The sequence below is a fragment of the Frieseomelitta varia genome, unplaced genomic scaffold (assembly GCF_011392965.1).
Source record: "Frieseomelitta varia isolate USP_RPSP 00005682 unplaced genomic scaffold, Fvar_1.2 scaffold_205, whole genome shotgun sequence".
NCBI classification, from domain to species: domain Eukaryota; kingdom Metazoa; phylum Arthropoda; class Insecta; order Hymenoptera; family Apidae; genus Frieseomelitta; species Frieseomelitta varia.
This window is the reverse complement of record NW_025109806.1, coordinates 43,232-70,110: the sequence shown is the minus strand read 5'-3', so window position 1 is coordinate 70,110 and position 26,879 is coordinate 43,232. Positions and strand designations below refer to the sequence as shown.

At 36.7% G+C, this 26,879-nt stretch overlaps 1 protein-coding gene across 1 annotated transcript in view; it reads left to right on the top strand.

Moving 5' to 3' along the window:
* LOC122526967 (lachesin-like) overlaps positions 1 to 26,879 on the top strand; it is a 66,271-nt gene that overhangs the window by 33,877 nt on the left and 5,515 nt on the right. The window contains exon 3 of the mRNA XM_043650694.1: positions 5,337 to 5,511. Coding sequence (XP_043506629.1) covers positions 5,337 to 5,511 — 175 coding nt within the window. The remainder of the gene's footprint in view (positions 1 to 5,336; positions 5,512 to 26,879) is intronic.

Here is a 26,879-nt window from a genome sequence, read left to right as displayed (position 1 = left end):
CGTACTGGAAGGGAATTAATGGTAATTGTGACGTTGTTTATTTTGATAATGAATGAACGCGCGAATGTCTCGCAGCTTAATCATTCAACGCCGGAACGTTGACGTTGTAACATTGCAATCGATATTGTAGCAAACGTTACTCTAACACCGTGTGATTTTTGGTGACTCAGTGATCGACGACGCGTCTGATTTTTCAATAAGATGGTAACTCTGACTATAGCGTCACGTGATTTTCAGCACGTGACCTGACTGCGTGATTCTCAGAGAAAATTGTGCGCTCTCGACGAAACTTTCTGGTTTTCGCAGCGAAAATCGCCGAAGGTAGTATCGATACAACTAGTTGTAGTTGGATTAATCAATTGACAAAATATTTCACGTTGTTCGTCAAGATAATCACTTTGTTGCTTGTGTGGAATTTGTTCGGAGGTTTGCTTCTTGAATCTTTGAATTTGTAAAATTTGTCGAACATCGGGTCGACGAAAGGATTCAGGATTGAATCCTGTATTCGTGGAAATAATTACTCGATGCAAATGCGCAGCAAAATTCGCAAAATTTCGCAATTACCAACCCCTGTGGCTTAGTCGCTTATGCAAGAATTCATCGAAAATCGATTGTAAATATAAATCGCGGGACGAAAGAGACAGCTTCGAGCTTTTTCAGATTCTTTTTCTTTTCAATTCGACGAGATTCCCCCTTCGGTACATGCTTCTATCGGGGAAACAGAAATTCCGAAATGAAAAAGAAGCCGGCTTCACTCGCCAACGACATCGTTTCAGTCCACCAAACGTCAGCTGTATAAAAATAATATTGATCCCCGGGTATTTTGGCGAGGGGCTGGTTTCCAGACGATCCGATCGCGCGATACCCGGGATACCGTTGATATCCTACGATCATCCGGAGACACTCGCGTCGTCTATGTTTCAGGAACGAGCCTCGTTGCTCCCTCGTGTGATTTCTCCTCTGTCAGGAAAATACACGCACGCACTTACCCGACGTTCGGTTTTACACTGAAACTCGCGAAATCACGTTCGATTTTTCAACGCGTTTTCGATGGTGTGTGTGTGTCTCTTTCTCTTTTGAAGCTCACTCTGTTATATTAATGGATTCATCCGACGGGCGAGATATTTTGTAACAGGAGCGACTGTTAATTTTGAATTATTTTGGAAATGGGAACATTTTATTTTTCTTTTCAGAACGATTGAAAAAAACAGAATTTTTAAATTACTGCGTTGCATTGCGGTTGAAATGCGCTTATAGAGATTATCTGTACCAAAATTGGATGAATTTCGTGTTTTTTTTTTTTTTTTTTTTTTTNTTTCTTAATATCGATGAATTTTGGAATAGATGGTGATTTTCGAAATATTCTAGAGACACTGTTGATTGACGGAAGAATCTCTTCTTTATTTTTTTTTTTTTTTTTTTTTGTGGTTACGTTTCTTTCTTAATATCGATGAATTTTGGAATAGATGGTGATTTTCGAAATATTCTAGAGACACTGTTGATTGACGGAAGAATCTCTTCTTTATTTTTTTTTTTTTTTTTTTTTGTGGTTACGTTTCTTTCTTAATATCGATGAATTTTGGAATAGATGGTGATTTTCGAAATATTCTAGAGACACTGTTGATTGACGGAAGAATCTCGTTATTTATTTTTTTGAATGTTCGACAAGGTGGAGTAGAATTTTAAAATATCAGATGCCGAGAGATTATCAATTTCAAATTTGCGAAATTGAAGAAACTTCGTGTTTTTTCGTGGCCACGTTTCTTTCTGAATGGAATTTTGGAATATATAGCAATTTTTGAAATATTCCAGGCCGATTTCAAATCTCGTTTTTCATAGAGTTCTTTCTTTTCTCAATGGCAGAGTGAGAGGATAAGATAGAACAGAATTTTGAAATATTACATCACGAACATGCTGAAGGATCATCGATTTCAAATTTCTGAAATTGGAAGAATTTCGTTTTTGAACACAGTTTTCTCTTAATAGAAAATTAGTAAATTTTAAATGAAAGTATTGTACATGGTAGTTTTTGAAATAGTCTAGAGATAATTGAGGGGTTGTCAATTTTAAATTTATACAAACTTTATAGAGACAGTTTTTGCAAAGTTTTTTCCTTTCCTTTCTTGTTGGAAAGATCAATGAACAAAGGATGGGGTAAAATCTTGGATAGCGAGTTTAAAACACCGAGAAATGATCAGTTTCAAATGTATAAAATATGAAGGAAACTTCGTTTCTCAATAACTTTTCCTTCTAAAATGGAAAATCGACGAATTTCGAAACGGATCGCGAGTTTTGAAATATTGGAGAGACGGACTGTCAGTTTGAAATTCGCAAAATCGAAAGAATTTCGATTTCGCGGACGCTTAATGACGCTTCTTTTCAGTGAATCGATGAATTTTCGAACGAATAGCCATTTTTGAAATGTTTCCGCGAGAGGGACAACCGGATCGCTGAATTCTGCCTCCGCGAGCCTGAAATACGTGGAACGTAAAGGAACCGCGTTCCTTTCGCATTTAATATTCAGATGAGTATGACAAGTATTTTTGAAACGGCCGGAAAAATTGTCACAATGCCGGGAGCAACGTAACCGGGAGTTCCGAGCGAACGATTTCCGAGGAAAAAAATGGAAAACCCCCCTCCCCCCCCCCCCCCTCTTTCTAGAGACTGATTTCATACAAAATACATTCACTCAAATCGTGTGTTCCGTGTGAATCGTTTGTCGATATTACATTAGTTCGAGGATAGGGGAACAACATTAACGTTGGGGGAAACGTTAAATATTTGAACGTTTAATTCTTCCAGCGCGATTCCGTAATTTTCTTTTTCTTTTTTTTTTTTCTCACTCCGTCTCCGCAATTTTATTATTTTTTTCTGTTTTTTTTTTCTTCTTTTTTACTTTTCGTTTATCGATCGAAATCATTTTTTTCAAACACGATTTTTTTCACCGATTTTCACGTTCCACGAGGGCGAAATATCCGCCGATATTTAAAAAGCCGAGTGGCGGTCGGTTTTCGATTGAAACGGGAATTCCGTGCGCGAAAGTTGTCGGCAAATATTCGAAATAATATCGATAAAATGATTATCGAATGCTTTCACATACGTTATAATGTGTGTCGCTGCGGATTAAACCGTGTATCAAGATTTAGTTATACACAACAGGATTTACAATTTTGATACGGGCGCCCGAAACGATATTTAAACACTCGTTCGTTTGCCGAGCGTTGACACAGATTTCAGAATTGCGATTAACGAAATGTCGGATTAACTGTGTTTCGAGGAATCGATTTTTTTTTTTTCACGATCAAACATTCCCCTCGTTAACCTGAAAACTATAACATGTGTTAAGTTGAAGAAACTGGCGACGAAATTAAACTGGAAAAGATCGCCGCATTTGTGTAAATATAATAAACGATCTCTCTTCGAGAGATTCTGGCGCTTCTTCGCGAAATCGAAGGAAATCGTGGATAATTGCAGCAGTGAAAAAAAAAAAAATGCTCTAATTAACAAGCAAATGCTATCGGGTTTAAATTATACGGGTTAATCACCACCAATTAATATAGGTATTAATGCAGCTATTAGTATAATACCGCCTATTAACGTTCGATACCTAATAAACCTTTGTCCTATCCGCGATTATCAGATAAATTAACAAGAAGATTTTTACTGAAAATTGCAATACTTTCCCAAATGCTTGCAACAATTATGACACTTGTCGTAACATTTTCTCCATTTTCTTCCCGTTGTCCCGATAAAAATATAAATATCTATCGTTATCTATTATTTGACCAACTGTCTCAGTCAATGCTTCAGTTTTAATTCAATTCAGGATGACAGATCGGATAAACATTTATTTACATTTGCAAACGTGTTGTTAACGTAAATATAGGAACACATTTGCAAAAAGTAAGTAAATATAAAAGCACAATTATAGCATACAAATATAAAAATATTGGATAGAAATCTTTGAAATCAGTCGATCGATCGATCGATCCTCTCGGCACAACGAGTTTCGTCTTTCTTCGCCGCGATTGGCCGTCCAGAGAAATTACTCGCGTGTGAAGGGGCGAGCAGCGAGTGTCGCGGAGGACCCCATAGCCTCCGAAGGTTTTTAAACGCTCTCTCACGCTCCGTTCACGGTTTGGCGACTTCATTCTCCCGGTTCCGAGCATTAGCGGAGCGATCTCTCGCCGCACTTGTGCAGGAGAGACGCGGCCACCCGTGAAAATTGCTCTTAGAAAAATCACGCAGGCCTCCGAGAAGCCGATTTCCCACGAAAGAAACACAGCTGTTAATGTTTGCGAACTTTCTTCCGTCGTATCGCCAACTTTCTGTCGTCTCCGGGCTGAGGGAAGTAGCTTTACGAGTATTATCTTAAGAGAGAGAGAGAGAGAAGACGTGAGATTTTTCGGAATATTTCTAACCTTGAAAATACTGGAGCAGCGTCGATTTTCATTTCAGCGAGATTTCTCTCTCGATCCTTTCAGTGGAATGTGAATTGTCTTTACAGCACTGTGGAATTATACAGGGTGGTCACTGATCAACTGAGTGATATAAAATTTCATTTAACACTAGAACTAAAGTGTAAAAATTGAGTCAAGTTAGAGTACAAGGAATAGGAAATGATTTATAATACGATAATGGACACGAACTTTTATTCATATATTTTACAAAAGCCACTCGAATTTTTGAAGAAAGTAACATTGTGAATCTACAAAATTACTGTAAAAAATTATAACACATTGGTCATTTTAACTGCTTTGGTTAGTTCCAGTGTTAATAAATATTTATTTAACAAAAATAACTTTTACAAACACATGTTTTTTCTAATTTTTTTCATTATTTTATTTGGGAATATAATTAATGGATTTTTTTTCAGTATTATGTGTGAGAATCTCAACATCCCTCAAATGACCATTTATGACTTTTCCCTTTTAATTTTTTACTTTCTCAAACCCTTCAGTTTTTTCAGTGGCCATCCTGTAGTATAGTTTAGTGAAATTTCGGAATATATACTATAGTAGAGAGTTGACATTGAAAAGAAGGCACGAAATTTTGTCGATTTCTCAATTTCGAAATTTCGAGATCTTCCTGCGAAATCTTCGAGATCTCTCGCGGCACGTGAAACGAGCTACCGAAGGTATTTCATACTTTCGTAATGGCGCGCAGTTGGTATGATAGCGAGTCCGCGGTAGATGCAATATTTAATCTTGCGCTTCCACTGAGGCACGAGCCACGGAATCTCGAGTGAGGCCACTCGTTTTCTGCGGTTTAGTTCTCTGAAATAACCAGCGTGTGCATCTCCTCCAGTTTTCACGAAAATGAACGTCACCTTGCAGGTATTCCTGTGTTATTCCGTCTCAGACGCGTTTCGCTCGAGAAGAGGAGATCAGGCTGCTCGACGCCTGACAGTGATAGAAAAATCGACGATGCTGATCAAAATTTCAACGACTCGCTCCACCATGGAAATCCTATTCCTTTTCGTTTATACGCTCTCAGGACAATAATTGAGAGGTGATCAGTTTTTTTCTTTTTTTTTTTTAGACTTTCAGGATTTCCGAATACTTTTTTCATTTCTGACGGAAGAAATATTATGAAATTGATTTCTCATCGTCACGATGAAACGCAGCGGTACGCAAGAATGGTAAGAGAATGTCAGATTAATCGAGATAACTTCGAAACGTATTTTTATGTAATATTTATATATGTAATGTGTAATATTATCGACATATTTTTGAAATATTTATACATGTATATTATACATGTAATATCACTATTGCGTAATATCATAATTCATTATACATCCCGAAGTTGAAGTACATTTTATATTACGTTGCGTTTCCTAAAGGACTATTGTATCATTAATTTCTTCTTCCTTCGTTTCTTGTTAATATTTGTATTTTTTATTAATTTCTCCTTTCTTTGTTTTTAAGTTTACAAATATTGTGTTTGTTACATTTTGCAGTACAAAACGTAATCTTAAAAACGAAAGGCAAACATCATTTTTCGATCGTATCGTATTTCATTTGATTCGTATTTAATACGTCAAGGAATTAACCTCGTGCGCTGGAGTGTCACGCACGTCGACAATTTTTTTGTCCCAAAATTGCAACATTTTCTCAGTTTTCAGTATATTTAAATGTAATCCAGGCAAAGTAAATGATAAATTCATTACTTCTTAATCATTTCTATCCAGTGATATCGTACCGACGAGTTCAAAAGAAAAAAAGAAAGCGACAAATTATTGTGTGCGGTATCGGTCACTCGTTATGGTCCGCGCAAGTGGTTAACGGGTAATTGATCTCTCTTTCTCTCACGAGCAAAGAACTGAACCACTTATATATCGACGTTACTGCGAAACTCCGCTGTTAAAACTGTTGTTAAATCGTCACCAAAGCGCGAATACACCGCATAGTTACACGAAATATAGCTTCATAGTTAACTATCCCTATAATTCTCCGCGGGAACTACAATTATCTGGCTAACGAACTTCGAATAACGAACCATTAGCCGGCGGAATAGCTACGGCGGCCTCTGGCCGTCAATTAAAGTCGGAAATCGCGAGCAGGTAACAGCCTCGAACTCAAATTCACCCACGATCGGATTCTTGACGCGCGCGGTGCGTGTAAAACTAGAAAAAGACACAGAGAGAGAGAGAGAGAGAGAGAGAGAGAGAGAGAGATGAAACTCAATAGCTCTGTCACTCGCGAGAGTGGCACGACAAGAGTTTTGTTTTTCACCGGGGCGAAACTTTCGTTCGTTTCGAGAAAGCCTTGGAAATTTCGGGGAGAACTCGATTCGGTCGAGGAAGCCGTCTCTCTGCGGCCAGGAACTCGAAGGAGAAACGCCTGACTCTACAGCCCCCTGTAGAGTCGATCGCCTGAATACGGTGTCGCCGTACAGCTGGCGAGGTAATTAGAGGATTCTTGGCCGAGGTTGTAGAGACTGTTTCAAATTGATTTGTCAAACTTTCCACCATCGAGCTCGTTACTTTCCGCCGGGAGACTTATGCCTTCGCGTGAGGCAGATTGTATCGATACACGATCGCTCTCCGAAAAGTCTCCGAGAACTTGAGAGAATTAAACTTCGTCGATCTCGTTTCACCTCCTTCGCTTCGCTTAACCCTTTGACTACTGTTGACGCCAAAATGGCGCTTGGTGAATTTACTCTAACGACACTGTAGGCGCTTAGCCTGCTTCGATCCGCTGGCACGCTAGAATTTGTTGTCGATCATAATTCCGGCAAGTCTCATTTGAACCAGACGTAAGCGAATGCCAATTCGACAATTACAAAATAGTTTCGTCACGTGTTATTCAAATTTGTCCATTTTTACAGTTACTTTCTCTTTATATCCTCAAAATGAGAAACTGGGATGATAAAATGATTAGAAAAAGTACGTGCAAACATGACACAGCGAATGATTCATGTTGCGCGTGTTGATATTTTGTAGATACGGCGTAATTGTTTGATAAGTTGGTACAATCGTCGTGCTACGAAGAGAAATTATAACTAACGAACGAAAGATGTATGCAACGAAATATATATTCTTGTACAATAAGTAAGTTACAAACGAATTAACTTAACCACTCTCTGTGCTCAAACTCACTTTTCTAATTACTTGACAACGACTGTGTGTGTTTCTCTCCTTAGTGACTGTTATATATTCCCCTAACTTCTTGACTATTGTTGTAAAACAGCTTAACGTCAATGTTAAAATTTTTAGCATGCCCACCGACAATTCAATGCAGAATACGAACAAACAAATAATGTTGGATTTAGTGGACTTGATTTAGTGGAATTCGGTATACTTTCTCAGAAGAATTTCGCCGCTCTCGCGACCGTACGACACGTCTCAAAGTCTGCGGTAGTCAAAGGGTTAACGAGGTGAATTATCTTCCATCGCATTAAATAACAAATCTCTGCGCCGATCTCTGATACAGATGGTGACTTTTCGCGATACTGTCTCGATCCGTGTCGCTTTTATAACGACCATATATATATATATATTCGCGTCACCCTAACAGCGGGTAATGGCTCCATTGATAATTGAATGAAATTCAGTTCGCTCGAGCGGGTTAAAATCTATCCAAAATTCAATTCTTCCGCTGATAAGATTTTCATGGCGCGTGAAAGCACCGTGGCGGATCCGAACGCGCGCCAATTTATGAATAGCGAACGTTTTTAATAAAATGCCGCCCAGTTATCGGGCCCACGTCGTCGCTCGGAATAAGAGGCTCGATTTTCGGGCCGAGACGGTTTCTCAGCATGCACGCGGAATTTCAGATTCGCGAACTGCGATGACGCGAGCGTGCGACGCGTGTGTAATTGGGTCGAATGCCTTTGACCCTAAACACCTGCCATGTAAAATTCACACGTGTTTTACTCGGTGTTATTACTCCGGCTGAATATCCGAGGCAATCGCTGGTTGATTCGTGCTCGAGACATCGAGTCACGTTGAATTAAGCGGCGACTCGCTGAAATTGAACGCTCGTATTGTGTAATTTCAGTGTTGAAATTGTACGGGCACGTTTATTGAACGCGTGATTAATTTTATAAGTGTACACACAATTATAAGTTTCTATCGAATTAAGCTGACAAATTGACGCGTTTCGACGAGTTTGAATTTTGTTTCTAGTATTTTTTATTCCCATTGAGAAAAATTCCAAAATTTCACGTTTCATTTGTTTCGTTTTATTGTCGTGTCGTGTGTTGATCGTTCGCATCATTTTATTATATTATCGCGTATTTATCAATTATCACTCGTCATATATTTTCATCAAGTTTACAGTAAATGTCTCTCGTGTACAGCCTCAAATGAGTATATAATATAACGAAATAAAAGAGAAATGATACATATAAAACGGACTTTTGTCTGAAGATCCAATTCATATAGAATTACCACAAATACTTCGATTCATGAAATTACTTAGTGTCTACTTAGAAATAAATCGCCGAATTTTGCTACTTTGAATAGAAAAGAAGAATTCCAAAAATTCTCGATGAAAAGACAGAAAGAGAAGGAAGAAAAAGATACCTCGTTTTTCAACTCGTCGGATTCACTTTTCCACGAATGTACCGCGCGATCGTACTTTCGTCACAACGAAACACTGCTGACGATTAAGGATGCACCGACGTTACAAATCCGCTCGTTTATCGGTCCGTTCGTTATTGCAGGGCCAGGGATTCGCCGATTCTTTTTATTTCAATGTTGCTGCCCCCATCGAGACGAGTCGTTCCCCGTAAACTTGCAGCCGCTCGAGTCCCGATCTCAATTTGTAATGAATCTCTCTCTCGATAACCGGCCGCGTTTGCTAATCGCAAACAAACGAAGCAACTCGCGAGCGTTCGCGGGTCTGCTTGAAAATTTTCCCACCCTCTCCCACCTGCCCGTCCGCCGGATAACTAATTCAACTTTAATTCGTTCTCGAATATTGCGCTTTTAACTCGGCGGAGAACGTTGAAAACAATCCTCCTTCTCGCCGGCTCGACAATTATTAAACAGCCTTCGAAATACACTCCCACTCCCTCTCTTAATCCCTGTTCTTCTCCTCGCTTTTTAATATCAACGAGTTCTCGCATTCTCGGCGCCGCTGTGTTTCGCGTTCATCAACGCGACCCGGAATAATTCGTTCCTTTTCTCGCGGAGTACATTACAACTATCAACATAATCGTACAATGAGCCTCGATCGTTTTCGAGGGTTTCTCCGCGCTCTGCCGCGTTTTCGAAGCGAATGTTTCATACGCCGGATTTAGCGAATTGAGCATCGAATTGAGTTTAAGATTGCCAGATCCGCCACTGGGGCGTATTTTGTAACACGTGACACTTGTGGGCGATAGAAAGTGAGTTTGACTATTCGCAACAAATAATTTTTATGTATATAATGCAAATAATATTATGTATATAATTTTTATTTTTTATGCAAATAATATTATGTATATAATTTTTATCTTTTTATGGAAATAATATTATGTATATATTATGTATTTTATGTATATAATGGTCTTAGTGTTAGAATTCGTAGATAACGAAACGTTTAAGTATGACAAAAATAATTTTTACTACTTATTACTTTCTTATTACTTGAAAATATTTCACAAGTGTATCAAGCGATCGCTGAATTTATTTTAAAATTAATTTACGTTGGGGCGTATTTCGTAACAGATAACACTGTTGCGGTTAGATCCAGGAAGACAAAAGATAACTCCAGAAATGAGTAAAAGTTCCAGAAAATATTCGTAGAAAATAATATCCGTGTACATATTACCGCTCATACTCTTAAAAAATCGTAGATAACGAAACGTTATCTAATTGTTTATAGAAATATTATTCTTTATAGAAATATTATTCATAGAAATAAATTCTTTATAGAAATATTATTCATAGAAATAAATTCTTTATAGAAATATTATTCAGTTCCCTCGCTTTGGAAACAAGTATGACAAAAATAATTTTTACTACTTATTACTTTCTTATTACTTGAAAATATTTCACAAGTGTATCAAGCGATCGCTGAATTTATTTTAAAATTAATTTACGTTGGGACATATTTTGTAACAGATAACACCGTTGAGGTTAGATCCAGGAAGACAAAAGATAACTCCAAAAATGAGTAAAAGTTCCAGAAAATATTCGCAGCAAATAATTTCCACGTACATACTACCGCTCATACTCTTAAAAAATCGTAGATAACGAAACGTTATCTAATTCTTTATAGAAATATTATTCTTTATAGAAATATTATTCATAGAAATAAATTCTTTATAGAAATATTATTCAGTTCCCTCGCTTTGGAAACAAGTATGACAAAAGTAATTTTTACTACTTATTACTTTCTTATTACTTGAAAATATTTCACAAGTGTATCAAGCGATCGCTGAATTTATTTTAAAATTAATTTACGTTGGGGCGTATTTCGTAACAGATAACACTGTTGCGGTTAGATCCAGGAAGACAAAAGATAACTCCAGAAATGAGTAAAAGTTCCAGAAAATATTTGTAGAAAATAATATCCGTGTACATATTACCGCTCATACTCTTAAAAAATCGTAGATAACGAAACGTTATCTAATTCTTTATAGAAATATTATTCTTTATAGAAATATTATTCATAGAAATAAATTCTTTATAGAAATATTATTCACTTCCCTCGCTTTTGAAACAAGTATGACAAAAATAATTTTTACTACTTATTACTTTCTTATTACTTGAAAATATTTCACAAGTGTATCAAGCGATCGCTGAATTTATTTTAAAATTAATTTACATTGGGACATATTTTGTAACAGATAACACCGTTGCGGTTAGATCCAGGAAGACAAAAGATAACTCCAAAAATGAGTAAAAGTTCCAGAAAATATTCGCAGCAAATAATTTCCACGTACATACTACCGCTCGTAATCTTAGAATCGTAGATAACGAAACGTTCAAATTCTTCCTAAAAGTATCACTTAATTTCCCCGCTTTGAAAACAAGCACGATTATACTTCTCATCGAAGTTGCAATCCGCTGTGTTTCGAAATTGTGCCAATACTTCATGATACCGAACGATATCCACCGCGTTGCGAAAACAGCGCACTTAAAAAAAAAAAAGTATCATCTGTTCCCAGAGCTACATGAAATTTCACGATACCGCTGTACGATAGTCAGAATTCCTTCGACGGCCCCATCAGAACCGTGTCGCCCGCCTTTTCGTGGGAACGACGTCGCGTAGGTGGCTTCCAACAAAACCGACGAAGGAATTCAACACGATCGTTTCTATACGTCGGTGGCCATAAAGCGACGCCATACAGGCTCGATTGTCTATTCTACCGAAGGGGAATCGTTGGCGAACTCTAACGTTCTCCAGTCCGCAGATACTCTGCTGGATTATTATTGCGCGTCCTCCCTCTCTCTCTCTTTCTTTCTCTCGAAATTTATTCTAATCACGCGATCGGTATAGATAAAAATGAAAGGGGGCCGCGTCAACTCTTTTAGCCGATATTTATTCGCCGGACGTCGATAGCGAGTAGCTCGTCGAGACTTTGAAGCAGCGCTCTCAAGTTCGGCATGAATTTCAAGGAGGTTGTAAGAAGATGACTATGTAACTAGATTCGCGGGGGATGAATAACGATTTCCCCTCGTCGATGACCAATAATCGTGTGCAACCGGTTGTTTAGAGCCGGTGGCTCGAGCCTACGAGGGTTCTAGATTCGCTGGATTATTTGGACGAGTCCGTGGAAACAATTTTGTAACTCTGTGTGATCTTGTTAAAAAAGGATTTCCTGTTGCTGACTTTTCTTTCTCAACTTCAAAATAATATTCTCCGAAGGGCTTATTCAAGTAGTGTTACTAGTGGAATAGTACAAGTATATCGAGTAAATGAACCTAGTCTATCTTCGTTGGAAAATCAAACTAAAAATTAATTACGACGAATGAAAAATTCTCATCTCGTCTTTGAAATTTGTATAACAATTATCGTAATGAAGTCAGAGAAATTTATTGATCTTTGGTACTTCTTCGTCAATTTTCAGGTAATCTTCTGAAAGATTTATTCCAAAATTGCTTTACTGTCAAGATACAATATTGTCACAAAATTGTTTTACTATCAAAATACAATATTGTTACAAAATTGTTTTACCTTCAAAATACAATATTGTAACAAAGTTGTTTTACTACCGAAATACAATATTGTTACAAAATTGTTTTACTATCAAAATACAATATTGTTACCAAGTTGTTTTACTGTTAAAATACAATATTGTTACAAAGTTGTTTTACTACCGAAATACAATATTGTTACAAAATTGTTTTACTATCAAAATACAATATTGTTACCAAGTTGTTTTACTGTTAAAATACAATATTGTTACAAAGTTGTTTTACTACCGAAATACAATATTGTTACAAAATTGTTTTACTATCAAAATACAATATTGTTACCAAGTTGTTTTACTGTTAAAATACAATATTGTTACAAAATTGTTTTACTATCGAAATACAGTATTGTCACAAAATTGTTTTACTATTAAAATACAATATTGTTACAAAATTGTTTTACCATCGAAATACAATATTGTTACAAAATTGTTTTACTATCGAAATACAATATTGTCACAGAATTATTTTGCTATCAAAATACAATATTGTCACAAAATTATTTTACTATCGAAATGCAATATTGTCACAAAATTGTTTTACTATCAAAATACAATATTGTTACAAAGTTGTTTTACTATCAAAATACAATATTATTTTACCACCGAAATACAATTTTGTCACAAAATTGTTTTACTATCAAAATACAATATCGTTACAATATTGTTTTACTATCAAAATACAACATAAAAACCTACGATAGAAGAAACCTACAAATCAAACGAAAAGATCGTCTTGGAACTAGCTTGGCAACCATACGTCGAAATAAATACAATGGAATCCGGAAGCTAGTGGATTATTACCGGTCTGATATTTTATACGCGTGACACACTTCCTTCCTGATGGTTCTCGGATCCGCCAGAACATTCTTGGTTCTCGTGCGTGAACGGCTCATCCATTATCCTTATCTTGTCAACTTCAGCGCTACTTGAAAAGTCCAATAGGATCTCGTTCCTTACCTCCACCGACGTCAACGGTGCACAATAGCCAGGTGGGAGGGGGGGGGGGGATATTCATTATGGGACGGAAGCGAATAATTTTCTACTAAAAGCGGAAATCCAAGTGCGCGCCGCCCTTGGTGGCACTCGGCGCTTCCTCTTTCCATTAGTCGAGTCTCTGCCTGGTCTCTTGTTTATTTCGACGCGATTTCTGAACGCGGATTTAATTGCACCGGGCGCCCTGCGCCTGAAAGTCCTGGTCCAGGGCCTCGTCTGGCCTCCGCGTGCTCTTTCGACCCGCGTTGCGATTATTTTTCCACGACACGACGGTCCCTTTGCCGATTAAAAGACACGAAAACTCTCGAGTGGAACCCCGGAGGAACTTTTTTAATTTTCGATCATCCTTACAGCGACACTGGGAAATAAAATTCGTCGTTTTAGGGTTGCTCGGCTCGGTAAAATAGCTGGGCGAAATTTTACTTTGGATTGACAGTCAGAGTCGATCGGTGAAAAATTTTTTGTTTTCGATTTTTAATTAAATGTGTTAATTAATTCTTATGGCGATATAGTGGGATAAAATTAGATCGTTTAGAGTTGTTCAACTCGGTAAAATGGATGAAATTTTATTTTGGATTGACAGTCAGGGTCGATCGATTAAAAACTTTTGTTTCCAATTTTTAATTGAGTGTGACGAAATTTTATTTCACAATAAGAGTCAGAGTTGATCGATTAAAAACTTTGTTTCTAATTTTTGTGTTTATTTAACTTTTAATTAAATGTTTTAATTAATTTTAGCTACACTGGAATAGAAATAAAATTGTCGCTTAGACTGGATGAAATAGTTTGATGAAATTTTATTTAAAACGACAGTCGATCGGCAACAAATTTTTGTTTTCAATTTTTGCGTTAATTAATTGTGCTTCAATGTTATTTTTCTTTTTTTTCTCGCTGGTATAAATATCCACTGAAACAATTCGTCAAATGATTTCTGATTTTATTACGGTCGTACAAAACCGAGTGCAATTGCCGCACTCGCGTTTGTAATTCAAATGCATGCAAAATGCGAGATTTAAAATTCAAATTATTTATTACTTCGTTCGAAAGGGCCAACCGAAACTGAAAATCATTTGATCTTAAAATAGAAATTGAAATTGCTTTTCGCGTATTACTTTCGAAGTAAAAGTCGCAATAAAATTGTTAAAACCGTTAATCTCTGCTCTCGATACAGAGTAATATCTTGAGAGAGATGAATTTACTTTGACGTTTTTGTAAAACGACGCCGCAGACGCTTGATACAAGTGATGTCTGACGAACTATTGACTTATACTACTGTGGATTACAGTTCTACGTTTGAAATAACAACTTCAGTCATTTCCAATGAGTCTGTTCACATTGTATTCTATTAATTTACAATCCTACGTGAGAATCATAGATAGAAGTCGTTCATTTGCACGTAACACTCAACAATTTTCTTATTTAAACGCTTTTGCGATCTCTGAGAAATGTACACTTGCAGCTCCAAGTTCAATAAATTTCCGGGGAAAAAATCGCGTGACAATATTTGAGGATTCGTTGTAAAAGGGAGACTTCAATATTCAAATCCATCGTAAATTCGATCATGAAAAACATTTTTTAATCCTCTTACGTACTATGACAATTTACAGAAGAGAAATATCTTCATTTTGCCATCTATTACGTGTTTCAAAGATCCTCAAATAAAACGAACGACATAGTTTGAGAACAGAGATTTCGAGCTTTAAATTTAAAACAGATCTAAATCTTGTTATTGTACAATTTCTTTTGTACAAAATTTGAATCTAAAAGAAAGAAACAAAGAAACAAATTTCGAAAAAGTCTTCATTTTGCCATCTGCCGCGTGTTTTAGAGGTATCCTAAAATAAAATGAATGACATAGATTGAGAGCAGAGGCTTCAGTCTTTAAAACGAACCCAAATTTATCATTGTACGATTTCCTTTTACAAAATTTACAAATGGTGTCAATGTTAATGGGAGTTGATCTGAAAGAAAAAAACATTTTTTCTACTCAAACGATTGCCTAATTGCTCGTCGCACAAGTGTCGCGTTCGAGGCAAACTGTTTGCAATCCTTCAAGCTGGACTAGGAGCAGCTTGGCGATTTATTAAAAAAAGAACGGAGGCGCCCGAGTTGAAGAGACGAGGCGACTTTTGAAAACCGGTTAGCGAGAAGCGGCTCGCGGCCCGTGAATTATTTCGCTGGCGGAACGGCTCGCCTCGTTCATACGTAATACGCTCGCCCGTATATTTTCTTTCCATGTTTGCGCGTGACGCGCCAAATGGGAGTACCATCCTTCTCCTCGTAGCTTTCGTTGCCCCTTTCTCGCGACTGTAAAATTTTCTTACCTACGCGAGACAGCCACTGGCCGATTCTTTTTATGTCGCTCGCTGCAAAATTTCGTTCCCCTCGCGCTTTGATCAATTCGTCGCAAGCCGAACCTCGAACTCGGTCAAACAATTGTGGCCAACGTAAACATCGAAATCGAGTTTTTCGATTTTTTGAAAAAAGAAAAAAGACAAAAAAAGTCGCTGGAATTGTCCTGAGAGAAAAATGCAAAAAATAGGAAAAGGTTCCTAATACTACGTAATGAAAAATACAGGCTCTTGTTTATATATATTTTCTGAGAAATCGAGCGCGAGTCCTCGGAAACTCGTCGTGTTTTATAACGTCTGTAAAATTACTGTAAAAAAAATTATGAATCGATAGCTAGCGTAAAATTTTCACCAAAGACATCGGAGTGAAGAAAATAGAAACTTTGATACAATGGATCATACAAGCTTTTATTTAAATCTTTAACAAAAATTATAATATTAATATTATGTTATAATTATAATATTAATTATAATTATAAAATTTGCCATTTTGATAATTCTAACGACGGTAATGTACCTCTGTTGAAATATTCGTCTACAAAATTTTTACAAAAAAATTGTGTATCGATAGCCAGCGTTAAATATAACTGTAATTGAAGCGTAAAATTTCCACCAAAGACATCAAAGTGAAAAAAATAGAAACTTTATGATACAATGGACCATACAAACTTTTATTTGCATATTTTATTTAAATCTTTAAACACACGCTGTTTTACGTCTAACAAAAATTATAATATTAATATTATATTATAATTATAATTATAATTATAAAATTTGCCATTTTGATAATTCTAACGACGGTAATGTACCTCTGTTGAAATATTCGTCTAAAAAATTTTTACAAAAAAAATTGTGAATCGATACCCAGCGTCAAATATAATTGTAATTGAAGCGTAAAATTTTCACCAAAGACATCGAAGTGAAAAAAATAGAAACTTTATGATACAATGGACCATACAAACTTTTATTTGTATATTTTATTTAAATCTTTAGACACACGTTGTTTTGCGCCTAACGAAAATTATAATATTAATATTATATCATAATTATAAAATTTGAAATTTTGATAGTTCTAGCGACGATAATATATACTCTGTTAAAACATTCGTCTATAAAATTTCTACAAAAAAAAAAGCTGTGAATCGATAGCCAGCGTTAAATATAAATAACACACTCGAACACACTTCTGTGATTACTCAGAAACGAGAGTGCAAATTCCTTTGGTGGAGACTCGAAGCAACTTATCGTTCAAACGTATAACGTTTAAATTCGTTCGTCGTAAAAGCGGCTCGCCGAACAATCGATTCAAACGTTGCTCGACGCGGCAACGCGGCTCACAGTCCAACGACTCTAATCTTGCCAGCCAGCGACTAATTAGACGAGCAAATTTCCTTCCCAACCGTCGAAAAACGCGCCTGGAAAATAGTGGAGCGAATTCCAGCAGCGACACGACCATATTTCGAGGAGCTTTGAACGTTTGAATTGACGAAACTGCTTGGCGGATCCTCCACAAAACGTATCTACGCTTCTCTCGTTAACTATTTCTCTTTCTTCGCGAATCAACGCACAGATGGAACGATGGCTGCTCGCCCTACGTTTTAATTATGCAACACGTGTCCCCGCGAACGACAATTTCGTCGACTGACATCGACGATCGTGCCACTTTCCTTGACCCTGTTCTCGGCATCGATCGTTCGATGAATATTTTCACCCAAATGGGTGGATTCAGGCTCTCTACCGCGGTTCCTTGTTAAACATAATTGTATATTACGCTCGATTGTTATCGTGTTGGTCAGTTGTTATTATTTCTGTTGTTGTTGCGTCGGTATTCAATTACAACGACAATGTAATCGATTGCAATTGCGATATTAAAATATTGAAATAAATTGAAAATGATCATTCCGTTATGTGGGTTATTTCATATTTTATTGGAACGGGATTTTTATTATTTGATATTTTTATGTTTCATTTTATTGATACCGTAACAATTGTAATATAAATTGTTAATTACTACCGACATTGTAATAGTACATTCGTCGATATTTCTTCTTACATTTCTGACGTGAAATAAAATTCCGGGATATCTGTAGAAATAGTCTCAAACGTGTCTTCGTGTTACTTAATTCTTCGTCGTTTGAAAGTTGAGACACCTGATACAACAAGAGTAAGTGACGTTGTTTAATACTGAACAAAATTTTATTTTATTCGAATTATTTTCTGTTTTAATCATTACTAGATGCCAGTGTTTATTAGATTACTCATGAGTTTAACCAACGATAAACCACTGACAATTATACCATGGCTGTTTATACAATTTTATCTTTATGAGAATATTAACCAATATTACATATAAAACAAATTGCAAATAATATAAATAATATTGAATAATAATTTTGTTATATTAAAGAAGAAATGGAATCTATATTAAATATTATTTTTACTCTAAATTTTCTGCATCTTTGCACCTCCAAATGTTTCATAAATATTAGGGGTACCCATAAGCAATGTTTTCCGATACAATACAATTTTACTTTATTTAAGTTACTCTTTTCTAAATTGTTGTTACTGGATGACAGTGTTTATTTAAAAAAAAAAAAAAGTGATATGCGTACCCCTAATAATTTCCATTAGTTTACATTCTCAAATAAAGGCGCAAATCTGGCAGGAATTCAGAGGAAAGACAAAATATCTCTCGTGTCTCGTTGAGCTGTCGATTCTCTCTTCGCTCACACGGGACGAAACACGGCCGGCCGTTCCATGGAAATTGCTATTGCTTAGGTAGTGTTTTACGAGCCAGCCATCGGATGCCGACCCCTAAACAGCCAATGGAAAATTTCCAGTCGCTCGTCCGATTTCCAGAGTCTCTCCAACAGTTTAGCGACACGTCCTCCCTTCTCTTTTTATCTCTTGCATTGGTCCAAAAGCTTCGTGCCGGGCCAGCAACAGCCATTACCTGGTTACAAATTTCGTGCCACCGCCGGGGGAATTGTAATGACGAGGTTGTGTAGTAGAGCGATTAACAAAACTCGAGGCTGTCTTCTCGACTGTATTTTCGACGCGTGTTGTTGGAATTCCTTCGTTCGCCAGGACGAGATGCCTGGAGATTTTGGATAGACCAGACGAGGCTCGAGAGTCGTTACAGGAACAATCGAGGCAGCTAATTCGTAATGGGAAACTGACACAGTGTGCGTCCAGCTTTACCGTGAGATTCTCCTCGATGGAAATTTCGCGGCTGATAATCTTTGTAAGCGTCACGTTTGGCTGTTCGATTCTCAAAAAGTGACGACACTTGCAACGAAAACTTAGAGTTTTTTTTTTTATTTTTATTTCTATGGTGTTTCTTTTTGCTATATTTTAAAATTATATTTCACTTTGTTGAATAAATCGGTTTGAGTCGAAACGAACAGAATATTAACAAACAGAATTGGACAGTTAATGAACAAAATAAGAAAATATAAAACAAAGTGTTTTTTATATTTCTGTGAATAATCTACATGATTCGAGGAATGAATCAGACGCAGATTCAGTTCCATCTGGATTTTTATACAAATTTACACACTCACGTGCGTTTAAACACATGTACATCTCCATTCAAGTCTTAGGACAAATATTATACGTTTTAAAACTGTGCTAACAATTTTTAAAATTGGACTTAAAATTAAATTACACTTCAGTCGGATTTTTATACAAACTCGTGTATTCACGTGTGTTTGAACACACATATCTCCATTCAAAAAAAAAGAAATCTTACAACAAATACTGTACTTGTTTCGAAATTAAATTTAAATACACTTCGCGCGACGAAGGAATCTGGAAAACGTTTGACACGAACAGCCGTGTTATAAGTATACGCGCGCGACAAGTGCATGCTCGTTCGACAAGTATCGAGAATAAAATAAAGAAGGAAATAAATGTCCGGAGACTCTCGAGCGATGGTGGTTGGCATCGAGCTACCGGGAAGAGCTCGATATACGAATGAAATGTCGTCGTGGAAACTGCAAATCTGCCGCGGCGCGCTATCTAAACTACAACGACGAAGCGAAATCTCGTGGCTGTTTCCTGCCGCGGTCGTTTCATAACTCGAATCGGCTTACACATCTAATCCATTATGTCCCCGGCGATTCCGAGCACCGAGTCAACAGCAGCGACTTATCGACGGGGCATCGTAAAGGAGATTGCGAAGCTGCTGAGAGCGCGCGTCGGATCCTTAAAGTTCAAAGAACTTGGGATCGAGGGGCGTGCAGTGGCACGCGGCAGTCGTGTAACAGCGACAATTCCACTTCCTCGGTTGTTACTTCCTTGGAACGTTTATTTTCTTTTTTCTTTTTTTCTTTTCACCTCGAAAAGGCAACAAAGAAAGACGCTTAATATCCACTTCGAACACACTGCGACGTGTTTCCCCCGTTTTGAAGAATTGCAGGTTCCTCAATCGTGATGCAATTAAAATTGAACTTCAACGCGGTATCTTCCAAGAGAGTAAATGGCAACAGTCTTCTACATGTGCATCTCAAAGTTTCAAAAGCGCGGCATCGTGTGAAATTTTCATTTCCTTACTTTCAAGGCTCTTCCTTGTTGATGCTTGCTCTCTTCCTCCTCCTCTCCTTGTTTTTTTTATTCTCTCGTTTCCGCGTGTTTTTCCACGATACAAATTTCCTGGCTTCGTTGTCGGAACAGAAGTGCCATTTCGTCGGTGTCTGCACACCAACGCCATCAATGTACGATATTATTATTTCGAAAGATATTTTCGTTTTGGATTTTATAAAATCTTGCCAGAGGTACCGCGCTCTTCACTCTCTCGAGTCGTGACGTCTCCGATGGAGAATTCAGAAAATCGAGACCTGGTTTACTGTTTACACGAAATGGTCGAAGGATTTATTTCGACGTTGTTGGAATTATTTGTCTGTTATTCAAATTTACACTAAATTTCCAACGATTCGAACAATCGACGGTATATTCGAATCATTATAATTTCGTAACCAAAGATCGAATAGCAACTTTCACAATCCTGGATTTACTCTTCACGGGGATGTTTTTCAGTGGGAAAATAAAGGCATAAACTCGAGCGTCAAAGTTTGAATCAATCATCAAAAAATTTCTTTCGCAACTGAGTCTACCTTGAACTTGAAACTCGAAGCTCCTTCCTTGCAACAATCCCATAAAATCCCCCCTTGCTTATAGGATTTCTTCTGCTAAATTGTCAAATTTCGAGCGAACTATTATAGTATTATAGTAGGGAAAGTATTATAGTATACTATTATAGTAGGGAAAGTATTATAGTATACTATTATAGTATCATATATATAGTAAACTATTATAGTATTATAGTAGGGAAAGTATTATAGTTTGTATGGGCCTACTGTAGCAGGACAGAATGGGGACTAATTTTCTCCGTGGCGGAGAACAAATCGTACACTATTCAAACATATCTCAAATTCCACCTTATCCTAGACCGTGAAGCTAATCAACGTGCAGAAAGGCCTTATTTCTTGAATTTTCCTTAAATTTCTTGAATTTCCTCTCGTAGTACATGCTTGAAACATCGCGAAGATTGTAATGAGACTTTGTAGAACACGACAAAATTGTACGATGTCATGTGTTCCACTTTGTAAGTGCACGAAACTTGGCGTACTGTTTTGGAATTACGACGTGAAACTCATGAGATGTTACTGTGCCAGCGGCTAGTTGATGCTCAAATTGCGATGATCAAATTGCGATCGATTGACCAGACGTTTGTTGCTGCGTCTCTGTTTCCCTCTATCATAAACGTTTGCTACTTGATGACACGATATTTGACGTCGTTTCGGTTGTAAATTTGTAAATTTGCAAGCTCAGTTTGCAGTAAATTTGTCGCTAATGCTCCAAAATGCAAACAAGCGTAGAACTCTGCGGAAATATACAAAAGTGAAGAGGGCAGTAAATCTTTGGTTGTATTCGCAGGAGCGTGCATTGTCAAATTTCGCAATTGTGACAACGATGTTCGTTTGAATGTTTTCTTGTCAAATTTCTAGTGTGGCTCGTCGCAATGTACTATCATATAACTAATTGTAGTATGATCTGGTATTGGCTATGAATTACTACTAATTACATACCGTGTTATCAATATTCCAGTCTATTCATGTCGTGCTATTAATGTATAATTACAAGTTCAGCCCTGATTGTAAGTTACAGAGCCGCGGTAATAACCCCCCTAATTAGTTAATGATTCGAAGGAGTGATTAGAGACGGGAGAATATCACGACGCGGTCAAATTGATTTTTAGAATCCAGCACGAAGTTGCGATACCGATTCTGTAATAAAATCAAGCCATCTCGTTAGAGTCATCTTGCTACCCAAAACAAAGTATACGTCTTTGGAACATTTTCTTACACTGATCACAAACCGAATGAAAACGTCCATAAGACGTTTGTGTCGTAAATCTATGATTCTTTTTTTTAACTTTCGGCTTGTAACATTATATTTTGTAATATTATAATTTGTAATATATATAATACGACGTTTGTGTCCTAAAAATATGATTTTTTTTTAACTTTCTGTTTGTAATATTACATTTTGCAATATTATAATTTGTAATATATAATACGACGTTTGTGTCGTAAATCTATGATTCTTTTTTTTAACTTTCTGTTTGTAATATTATAATTTGTAACGTATAATACGACGTTTGTGTCGTAAATCTATGATTTTTTTTTTTAATTTTCTGTTTGCAATATTATAATTTGTAAAGTATAATACGACGTTTGTGTCGTAAATCTATGATTTTTTTTAACTTTCTGTTTGTAATATTATATTTTTTAAATTATAATTTATAATATATAATATTTCGTTCGTTTCTGCGTTTACAAATATATATATTCTTTTGTTTTAAGTATCGGTTATATTTTGGGCGTAATTTGTTTTTAAAAAGTCTTAATCCATCCCATCACTCACTATCATTTACTCTGACTGTAAATGAAATACAGTAGTCCCCCCCAGTTAAGCGTCCACAGTTCGAAAGCGACAGACGCTCAACTAAGGGCTACTGTAATTTCCCCTCCTTTACGCCACGTCCACACTGCCCAAAACTGTCTGCCAACAATTTTAACATAGACACCTTAGCCAACAGGTTTTTGCAACGAACTCGCTCGCAACAACGAACAACGAGGAATCTCGTTTTTTTTCGCCAACTGGAAGCAATTTTTGTGCGCACAGGAAAACAAGGTCTGTCTACGCTCGCGAGCAATTCTGGCTCAGTGTGGACGCTCTTTCGAGTCGTCCTTCGCGTTTCCCGCGTTAAATTAGGAAAATAAATGAAACGAGAAGTGTTTCGCGCCGCATGGTTGGCGGACGGCTTCGCGTTTCATTTAATTTGGAGATTTGGCCAGGCGAGGGAGATCAATCGATGACCGCCGATCGCGACACGACAGCGGCAAATTTAATTACAAAATTAAACAGCTCCCCTCTTCCCCCCCCCCTCTACTCCTCCCTGAAGAGGGATAGCAGCGGGTCGTTTTGCTTCATTACTTTCCATCGATCTTTGCCGCTAATTACGAAATACGTAATTTCGAAACACGGGGGCGCGTGCCCGGTCGCCGGACACTGCTCCGAGAGAGAGAGAGAGACAGAGACACCGCTCTCTCGCAACGGAAACTAATTTCGCATGCGTTCGACGTGCGACGTAGAATCGCGATATCGGACGTGAGATTGCACCTACCGATATCGAAAATCGCGGAATATAAAATTCGACGGTGTCGTTCCACATTATTCGATTCGTCGTCGTTCGTACCGTACTCGCACACGTACGCGGCGAGTGCAGGTTTCGGAAACGTAAGTGGCCGATCAAATCGGCAACACGGGGGGGGGATAACGTTCGAGTTACTGCTGCGTAAAACTTTTGCAAAGCTGTGGTTACCGATACTGTTTTCTTCTTTTTCTTCGTTTCTTTCTTTGTTTCTTTTTTTTTTTTTTGTGGAATTATCGAAACACGTTCCACAGATTTGTAACACTCGAACTACCAGAAATGGTCGAGATGAAATTTTCCAAATACGAAACAGTGTACTTTTAGAGATTCAAATGATCCTTCGTGAAACAAATAAATAAAAGTTCGTGTGATCGATCGTATTATAAAGACTTCTCAATTTTCAACTTTAACGTTCCTGAAATGATGGAAATTTTGCGCCTTAGTCTCGTCGGTAATTCCAGTATTAAGCTTTTTTTTCGGGGGATCTTCTTTAACTCCGGAATAATTATCGTTGTCAAGAGTCTGTTGTACGAATCATCATTCAACGATCAAATATAATATTGTTAATTTTAGAATTATTACATTAATTTATACTGATAATATCTAATATATAATTATATAATTAATATATCAATTTATACTATATATTATTATATATTGTAATATGTTATTTGTTATACAAATATTATCTTCAACTCATTATCGCAGCTAGTGTCACTGATTTGCTTCAAAATTAAAGTAAATCTAAAAGCAAGACGTAGCAGTTCTAATTGAACATCTAAACTGCTTAAAAGTACCTGATAGTATTCCAAATATATGAAACCTTCCCTCCCTCCCCCTCCCAAATAGACTCGAATATTTTGCAACAGATTTCTTTAAAAAAATTTTTAACTTTAACGTTCCTGGATGGAAATTTTGCGCCTTAGTCTCGTCGGTAATTCCAGTATTAAGCTTTTTTTGGGGGGATCTTCTTTAACTCCAGAATAATTATCGTTATCAAGAGTCTGTTGTACGAATCATCATTCAACGATCAAATATAATATTGTTAATTTTAGAATTATTACATTAATTTATACTGATAATATCTAATATATAATTATATAATTAATATATCAATTTATACTATATATTATTATATATTGTAATATGTTATTTGTTATACAAATATTATCTTCAACTCGCATTATCGCAGCTAGTGTCACTGATTTGCTTCAAAATTAAAGTAAATCTAAAAGCAAAACATAACAGTTCTAATTGAACATCTAAACTGCTTAAAAGTACCTGATAGTATTCCAAATATATGAAACCTTCCCTCCCTCCCCCTCCCAAATAGACTCGAATATTTTGCAACAGATTTCTTTGCAAAAAAAAAAAAATTGCAAAAATTGACGATTACAAATCGATAAATACAACAGATTGATTTATGTAACAATTAAAAGATTGTATCGTTACCGTAATTTCGACGCGTGTTACGTTCATTTCGAAACTGAATAAAACTGAATCGAGCACAGTGCGACTGTTGTAGCGCGAGTGCCGTGATCTTTGGGAAATATTCATCGCAACGGCGTAATCGCGTTCGCTTCGCCGCGGCCGTAAATCTCTATTCGTAATAATTCGCAGCGTCGGTAGTAAATCTCTCGTGAAAACTTTCGACAGTTGTATCAATCTTTCGGATTACCTTCATTGATCTGAGAAATGCATCATTCATACGCGCTGGTGTATACGCGTTACCTTGGCTACAGTCCGGGGCCCGGGAGATTTATATCCGAGTTCTTTCGCGCCACTTTTCTTCTATCGTCGCGAAATAAGCGACGAGATTCACATGAATACGAGAACATCTCGAACGCGGAATAGAGAAACTCGTTATCGAGTGCACAAAGAGAGAGAGAGAGAGAGAGATTCTCGAAGATTCACACGGGAAATATACACATGTATGGAATTTCTTTCGCGGGTGGATATCGAACGTGAGCGCGCGAGGCTCGTCCACTTTTCATTTTTCCGCGAGAACAGGCAATTTGTATTTCTCCGTCGTATAACAAGATCTGATTATTAATGCGCGCGGACGTGCCGAGAACGTCCGGCGTGTGAAATTTCCATCTTACGGATATCGTCGATGCGTCCGTAGACTGCAGATTCGCCATGCATAAGCGTTTATGTCGATTGTGACTCGTAAAAAAAATTCACTTTCGCTATTTATCGTAAAATTTAGGTAAAAGAATTATATATATATATATATATATATATATATATATATATATATATATTAGAATTTTAGAATTCATTTTAGAATATTTAACAAGGCGACAAAACAAACATGAAAGAAAATATGCACTTGAAAATAACGGGAATTGTTACAAAAACGAATTAATTGAATTTATCTTTAATTGTACTTTTCTGTTTGCAAATGTTTGACTTTCTTTTAGTTCTTTTTATGAATTGATGATGATTCAAGTTCTTTTCTCCACCGTTTTGAATTTCTTGTGTTTTTTCTTTCTTCTGGAATAATTTTCGAAATACAAAGTTCTGCAAATACCAATGAAATTAGAAATTTCTCAAAGAACAAACACCAGGAGAATTTTTATCATTTTTGTTATGATTTAACTTTTAATGTTACAGCAATAATTAATTGTACACACCAGTGCACATTTCTCAAAATAAAACAAAAGGGATTAACGATGTAAGAAGTTACACAAAATCTAATCTTCTCCTCCTTATATCTTCTATTTTCTATCAGATACTTATTTCTCTGTCGGCGATTTGGAAATTTTCTGCGATAGAATTAATACGACAGACACTTCCCTGTTTTGGTAGAAATTAATTCACCTATATTCCGATTCGATCACTGTGCGATTTAAAATTTAACAAAATGTCCCTCCTGCCAAGTGGGATTTGATAAAACGTTTCTCTCTCGTCCTCTGGCAAATTTGCATATTCTTCTTTTCATTTCTTTATCAGCAACCTTTATCCTTTTATCCCCGATTTATAGAGTCTCTGTGATTCAAAATTCAGTAAAAATTTCCTCTCTATCAAATAGAATTTAATAATAATACTCGATGAATTCTCCAGTCTATTTTCAACTATGTTCTATAATCTCTCTAACGAGCACTCCTCGAACGAAACAGTGGATTTTCGATCCACCGCGTTGCCGTTGCGTAAGTAGCAGATTTCATCTCGTCTCGAAAAAA